At 37.9% G+C, this 8186-nt stretch overlaps 2 protein-coding genes across 2 annotated transcripts; one reads left to right on the top strand and one right to left on the bottom strand.

Annotated features, from left to right (window-relative positions):
- Positions 1-1065: 1065 nt before the first annotated feature.
- On the top strand, positions 1066-2784 carry LOC108844305 (UDP-glycosyltransferase 72B3-like). Its single transcript, XM_018617535.2, is given in 2 exon segments — positions 1066-1869; positions 1872-2784. Coding segments are annotated over 2 exon segments (1425 nt in total). The 5' UTR covers positions 1066-1232; the 3' UTR covers positions 2660-2784.
- A 2230-nt stretch (positions 2785-5014) lies between these two features.
- LOC108844967 (putative pumilio homolog 22) lies at positions 5015-5975 on the bottom strand (the record flags this gene model as incomplete). The annotated part of the gene is given in 2 exon segments (XM_057006195.1): positions 5015-5393; positions 5395-5975. Coding segments are annotated over 2 exon segments (960 nt in total), but the record flags the coding sequence as incomplete, so codon positions are not given.
- Positions 5976-8186: the final 2211 nt, after the last annotated feature.

Below are 8186 nucleotides of genomic sequence, written 5' to 3'. Positions count from 1 at the left end.
AAATTGCTTCACCCCTAACTTATTACTAAATGCCAAGTTTGCATGTTTTGGCCTATATAACATTTATTCGAATCCAATTCGCTGCATCCCTAACTTTTTACTACATGACAAATTTGCATGTGTTGGCCTATATTATACAGTGAAGCCGCCTACATTCTAATCCCCACAGATTGAAATACAGTAGAACTTCTATAATTTAATAATGTTGAAACTTTCAATTTTTATTAATTTCTAAAGATATTAATTTACAAAAAGCTTTCATTATAAGATCGTTTTCTATTTTTTTCTATTTTTATCTATGAAATAAAAATATATTTGGTTTTATCATATATACAATTATAGTATTTTAGAAATTTGACTTTTATATTATTTTATTATATTACTTGGTTTATATTTTATTTTTATAACTTATATATGGTTTTTCGATATAATTTTATTAAACATTATCAAAATATATTGAAATGTAAAAAAAATAGAGGTATTTTTATTGTGAATATAAGACCAATAATATAATGTCTAGTTTGTAATTATATGAAATATATATATATATAGATATATTATTAATTTGTGATTTTAGTGGGACCATATATTTAATAGAATTTTCAAAAAAAAAAAATATTGTATTATTTTATCGATTTATCTCATATTTTGAATAGAACCGAAGAAAATTATTAATATTTTTTTTTTGAAACTAAAATTTATTAATATTTCAGTATATGTTTCACTGAAAAGAAATCTTTCTTTGAATCAATTTTGTTACGAAGTATTTCACTTGTGTATACAAAAGACACTCATTACTTTTTTCTTTAGTCGGCCGTTCACGTATGTAACTGTTTTTTAGTAACCTTTTGTCGTTCAACTTTTTTTTTGTCACCTTGTCATCTAAATATTTTAAACGTTTAGTACAACCCCATGCAGACACCATGACACCCACTTCACCTTAGCAATATAACATTTCTTCCTGCTTCATCACTAACTTTTTACTACATGCCAACTTTGCATCATTGCATGTGTTGGCCTATATTATACAATGCAACCGCCTGCATTCTAATCCACACAGATTGAGATATAGCAAATAATAGAACATAAGAAAATAAAATATACCAAAGATTTATAACCTCAAGGATGCAATATAAAGGCACTGGCTATAGGTTGTTAACCATATAGCACAAATAAGGAAGGCGATATAAAGAACAGATTTTATCACATTAAATTCTCGAAGCTTTGTATTAATGGCAGATGCGAACACTCCGCATATTGCAATCATACCAAGTCCCGGTGTGGGCCACCTCATCCCGCTCGCAGAATTCGCAAAGCGACTCGTTAACCACCACCGTTTCACCGTCACGTTCATCTTCCCCGGAGAATCATCACCCTCTAGTGCCCAAATATCCATCCTCAACTCCCTCCCTTCCTCCATAGCCTCCGTGTTCCTCCACCACGTAGACCTCTCCGACCTTCCCTCGACGGCTGGAATCGAAACTCGGATCTCACTCACCGTGACTCGTTCTAACCCGGCGCTCCGGGAGCTTTTCGGCTCGTTATCGGAGCAGAAACGTCTTCCGGCGGTTCTCGTCGTCGATCTATTTGGCACGGATGCGTTCGACGTGGCCGCTGAGTTCCAAGTGTCGCCATACATATTCTACCCATCAAATGCTAACGTCTTGTCGTTTTTGCTTCACTTGCCGAAACTAGACGAAACGCTGTCGTGTGAGTTCAGGGACTTGAAGGAACCGATTCAGATTCCCGGTTGTGTTCCGATAACCGGTAAGGATCTCTCCGATCCGTGTCAAGACCGAAGCGATGACGCGTACAAATGGCTTCTCCACAACGCCAAGAGGTTCAAAGAAGCTGATGGGATCCTGCTTAATTCCTTGAGCCAAACGCAATAAAGGCTTTACAAGAACCGGCTCCTGATAAACCACCGGTTTACCCGATTGGACCTTTGGTCAACACCGGTTCTTCTTGTGCCAACGGGAAAGAATGTTTAAACTGGCTGGACAACCAACCACTCGGCTCGGTTCTATACGTGTCATTTGGAAGCGGTGGAACTCTCACGTGTGAGCAGTTCAATGAGCTCGCTTTCGGTCTAGCGGAGAGTGGGAAACGGTTTATTTGGGTCATACGAAGTCCGAGCGGGATAGCTAATTCTTCGTTTTTCAACTCACACAGCCAAACTGACCCATTGGCCTTCTTGCCACCAGGGTTCGTGGACCAAACCAAGGGAAAAGGCTTAGTTGTTCCATCATGGGCTCCACAGATTCAAATCTTGGCCCATCCATCCACTGGGGGATTTCTAACACACTGTGGATGGAATTCAACTCTTGAAAGCATTGTGAATGGTGTACCGCTAATAGCTTGGCCTTTATACGCAGAGCAAAAGACCAACGCCCTGTTACTTGTGGAGGATGTTAGGGTGGCTTTAAGAGCGAGAAACAGTGAAGATATGATTGTGGGGAAGGAAGAAGTGGTGAGAGTGGTTAACAGGTTGATGGAAGGAGAAGAAGGGAAGGCGATAAGGAATCAAATGAAAGAGATGAAAGAAGGAGCTGTTAGAGTATTGAGAGAAGATGGGCTCTCTGCGAAGGCACTCAATGAAGTTTCCTTAAAATGGAAATCCCACCAGCCAGAAGTAGAACAAGTCACAACCACATTATAAGTAGTATTTAACTTTGGTTGTTCTCTGATGGACTTGATCCAAGAATAATGTTGATCTAGCCAAATAACTAATAAAGCTGCTTCAGTCACACAACCAAAATTATATATATATATATATATATATATGATGTACACTGTCAAGTAATCCTTTTACACCCATCTCGAACAAAAAATCACAAATCCCCTATATATTAATAGAGAAACATTTGAAAATATGTAATCTCAATTTTGTAATAATTAGAAAAGACCCTTGCTTATGTGACAATCAATTAGATAGTCAATTAGTTTTATGTATCAGTCTTACATTCAATTGAAAAACAAGGTGATCCAATTCGATTTTTATATCTCGTTAGATACATTCAATACAAGTAAATATATATTATGCTTTTTTATTAAACTATCACATTGATTAATAGTCTTAAATTATTTCCTTAAATAAAATCTATGAAATTACCTAATATGATTAACGTATATAGGAAAATTAATGATTATAAATCATACATATTTGATTATAATTTTTGTATCTTCTCTCTTATTTGATTAATTTTATATTATTAAAAGAAATTAAACAATCACATTAAGCATATAATGAAAAAAATTATATTTTTCTTATATGTTATATTTTGAATTTTTTAAAACGCCTATAAATTACTAAAAGGGTAAAAATCCCACATTGATAATTTCTTATATGTTATTATGGAAAATAACATTACTAAACAGCTGTTAGAGTATTGAGAGAAGATGGGCTCTCTGCGAAGGCACTCAGTGAAGTTTCCTTAAAATGGAAATCCCACCAGCCAGAAGTAGAACAAGTCACGACCACATTATAAGTAGTATTTAACTTTGGTTGTTCTCTGATGGACTTGATCCAAGAATAATGTTGATCTAGCCAAATAACTAATAAAGCTGCTTCAGTCACTGTCAAGTAATCCTTTTACGGCCATCTTTTTTTTTTAACACTGTTTATTCAAACTTGAGAGGAACAAAGTTCCCAGATTACAAACTCAAAACATGAGTAATAGACATTCACCAGTAGGTGATATAAGTAAAGCTTAAAGAAGCAGAAAACAACAATCCATATGAGAAAGAGATCCAACCAACATACTGGTTTTTGTGGACCCATTCCACGGCACATCTTCTTAAAATCCAGCTTTCTCAAAGTTGTAACCAAAGGAGTCATTACTTGCTATCTCCATAGCAGAGTACACTACCAATTTACCTACTGAGACAATTTCAAAGGTCTCTATTCCTTGGTTGAGAATATTTCATCGAGTAGAGAGTTGCTTATACGGCCAACACAAACTGACAAGAGAAAAGGTAAATATGTATCTCTTGCTTAACCCTCATCCCAAGATAACCAGAGATCTCGGTGAAGCCACAAGTGCAATTCATTTAACCTACAACAACAGTGGTTGACATATAACATCGAACAAGCTTGAAACCAAGAAGGGATTGGACCTAGCACGAAGTGGCGAGCAGAACGAGAGTACCACCAGACCCGTCGAAGAAGCTTGAACCAAGAAGAACCACCAAACAATATTTCAAACACAAGTAGAGGGAAGATTCGAGATGAAACAAACATTAGCACAACCCGGCATAACACATCGATGAAGACTGGCATCATCTCAGTGAACCCGTCAGAAGGCTCGATTAAACACAAAGATACCACGAACCACCACAGCCATAACCAGGTTCATTATGGTTCGCAACAATGAAGAACACCAGGAGCGAACAGACCCACCATTGCAGAAAGAAAATCAAAGCCAGAAAGACTAGAACACGAACCACAAAATATGAGAAAGCAGGATAGAGATCTGAAGAGACTCAACCCGGTTGCACCCGTCGAGCTTCACCTATCACCGCGATGAAGATACAGACCTCGAGACTCCATTCCGTTCAGATGAGCCTGAAACCGAGAGTGGGGACGACTTCGGAAAGACAAAACGAATCCACCAAACTACAAAAAATCAGATCTAAACTCGCAACCTCTAGTTCTGCACTCAAAAACACATAGATCAAAAGGAAGTGAGAGAGAGACACTCCCGGCAGTGGCTAAGAGCGCCAACCGCCAGAAAACCAGAAAAAATGAACGGCTGTGTTCTTGACCGTTTACACCCATCTCAGAACGGAACCAGATCCAAAATAAAATATTTCTGGTATCCGAATATATTCAAACCAAATATATATTTTTAAATATATTAATTATTTTCAATTTAATCTATAGAAGAATATACAAAATATATAATTTTTTTTTTTTGACAAGGCAAACGGCTATATATAAAATGTTTTTAAGTTAAGCACAAAATCTAAAATAAAATAAAATCACATCTAAAAGCTATGCATGACAAAACACTAGTTAAGCATTTTCCTCTGAAACAATCCGATCCTTAACTGTATCTATTTCTGGATCGATGATAGCTGTAATATTATTTCTGAGAGACCACCCACGCAACCTATCAAGAAAGGGCTCCAACTTCTCAACAAGATGGTCAAACAAATCATTCCTATGAATTTTTGCAATTTCCAAAGTCTTCCTCAAGACTCTATTCCCGTACTCCTCCTTAGCCAATCTCACCAACGTATCTTCTTCGTCACACTTAAGAATCTCCATGACGATAAAAAGCAGAGAAAATAACACCGTCTTGTTGTCACCACCGAGAAGCTTCTCCACAACTTGGCTTCCATGTTTCAGAAACGAAAGCTCAATGTAGTGGTAATGAAGCCCAATCGCGATCAAGCACGTGTAGTATCACGGTGTTTCCCAAATCAATATCGTTCGTTAGGTAGAGAGCATGGAGTCCTATATGTCGTAGGATTTTAGCATACACTTCCAAATTTCCTCTTTTCTTGAAAACGTACATGGTTCGAAATAGGATGCCACCACCTTCAAAATCGGTTCCAATATCGGTGAACCTTTGCTTGATTGCTGCCCAAACAACTGTGTCGGTTTCTTCAGTTTTTCCTAGGATTATGTGAAGCATGAGCGTGCCTCGTCTTGTTTTGATGAACTTGACAAATAAACCAGGGTCTGACGTTAGCTTCTCGACAAGCTTGTGGAGGTGATAAGATGATGTTGAGAGATTCTCATCAAACTCAGCCATTAGCGCGTGCAATCGCATGTCTTTTTCTGTGGTTTTGCGTGTAAAATCGAGTTTAAGCACATGTTCGATTAGGGAGATTCCTAAACCGTCCCTACTCAGCTTGTAAGCGTTATCTGTAATTAGGTCAAGAAATTCATCTTTGTAGAAATCATCGGATATTGTTATGACTTTCTTAAGTATGATGCAACCCTTGTCATCACGCGCTAAGACTAAAAAATATTTTTATTAAGTTTCTTTTGTAATATTCTTATTGTCTAATTTTAGTTCTAAAATAATATAAATTTAATTTAATTTAACTTTATGTGTAAAACTTCAATTTATAAAAATAAATCTGAAATAATTATGGGATATAAAAAATTTAAAAATTAAAAAGATAAACAAAAAAAAAATTTAAGAATCATAAATGTGATGTGTAGTTAATTGTAAGGACCAAAATGTAAATACAAATATGAAACTTCAAATTTGAAGTTTTGAATAATGAAACTTCACTCAAAACTCTAAATTTGAAGTTTTGAAATTTTTTTTTGGAGACCAAAAACTCTATATTTGAAGTTATAGAGTTTCTTTTGGAGTTACTCTCAATTACATTAAAATAGAGCAACTATATTATAATGTAATTTTTATGGTGTTACTCTATAATAGAATTACTCTATTTTAGTGTAAATTATAAAAGAAGAAATAGAGTTCCATTAGAGATGTCATGCAACTTAATTATTTTTTTTTTTTGCTAAATTGTAAATATCATATAAATGAAGAGAAGATTTTACACAAGCAAGATCTTAAGTTTGACACATCTTGGCAAAAAAAGAGTAAAAACAAGATGAATCAACAACATCCAACTTCAAGGATAAACTAAAACCAAGCCACTTATCTAATCCACAAGAACATAAGTGCCTTAAACCTCTTCTGCTCTCTCTTGGCAGAGATGATGTTCTTTACTTCCTTGTCAATAAACCTGAAAATAGTTGAAGCCGGGATGACCTCATTGTTGTGGATCAAATTGTTCCTCTGCTTCCAAAGATGGAATACCACTGCCTGAGATACGAGCTTCCTTAGCAGCAGCATCCGCCTTGATGTAGTGGAGCGGATCCAAGATAAGAGTTCAGACCAATCAAGAAGCCTTTGTGAAGGGGGGAGGCATCTTGCAAACACCGCAGCCCATACTTCACCACTGTACCGACAGGAGAGGAATAAGTGATCACGCGTTTCGTCATGCGTCGCACAGAGAGGGCACATGACTGGTATATTCAAACCCCAGGAGACTAGTCTTGATCTTGTGGGCAATCTGTCGTAGTTGGCTACCCACATCGTAAAGGCATGCTTCGGGAGTGCTCCTTTGAACCAGACGACGTCATGCCAGTCTTGTATAGGCTGCCTTGGCCTCAACACTTCCCAAGTGGCCCTAGAATTAAAGACATTCAAAGGAAAATCAGCAGCTCTCCATTCAAATACATCATGAATATCAACAGGCAAAGGAAGATCAATAGTTGTTAGGTAAGAGTGTAAATCCACTTCCTGCTGAGAGCGCGGGTGAGGTAGTAGCCAAGTAGAGTCATTATCACATCAGAAACCTTCGCTTCCTTCCTAACCCTTAGTGCACGCGGGCCTGCCACTCCTAAGAGGTTAATCAGTTGGCCAAAAGGAGACCAAACATCAAACCAGAAACTCGTGGTGGCACCATTTCCTATCACCGTATTGCAGAACTGCAGGCTATAGGTCTTAGTTTGAGGATTCTCTTCCAAGCCCATGAGTCAGTCTGAGCAGGCTCGAGAGTCCAGAAGGAGTGACCCGTTAGATGAATGCTTTTATGCCATTCTGACCAAAGGGGGGATGAGTCGGAGAGAAGGAGCCAGATGAACCTCAAACCCAAAACCTGATTCCATACATAGAAGCTTCTCAAGCCCAAACCACCTTCTTGTTTCGGGAGACAAACAGTGGTCCAAGCGACCTTAGCATTGCCTCTCTTATCGATATCACCAGACCAAAGGAAATGAGCACAAAGCGACTCTATCATGGATATGCACCCCTTTGGCAGCATGAATGCAGAGACCCAGAAGTTAACCAAACCAAAAATAACCGTCCTCAACAGCTGCAGCCGACCCGCAAAGGAGAGGAGCTTGACTGCCCAAGCTTGAAAACTTCTTGTGATTTTATTCATGAGAGGCGCGTACTCAGATATTTTTAGCTTCCTGCTCATAAGAGGCAGACCCAGATATCTAATGGGGAGAGCACCAGTGGGGAATCCGTAGCTGTTGATCGCTTGGGATTCTCTATGGTCCAGACCCGCAGTGAATAACTCCGTCTTGTTGGCATTCTTCTGAAGCCCTGACCAGGAAGCAAAATCATCTAAACACTCCGCGATACCGTGCAAACTATTACTACTCCCATCGAAGAAAATCATAACGTCATCGGCAAACATCAAATGGG

The sequence above is a fragment of the Raphanus sativus genome, chromosome 3 (assembly GCF_000801105.2).
Source record: "Raphanus sativus cultivar WK10039 chromosome 3, ASM80110v3, whole genome shotgun sequence".
Taxonomy (NCBI): Eukaryota; Viridiplantae; Streptophyta; class Magnoliopsida; order Brassicales; family Brassicaceae; genus Raphanus; species Raphanus sativus.
This window is presented reverse-complemented; position numbering and strand designations above follow the sequence as displayed.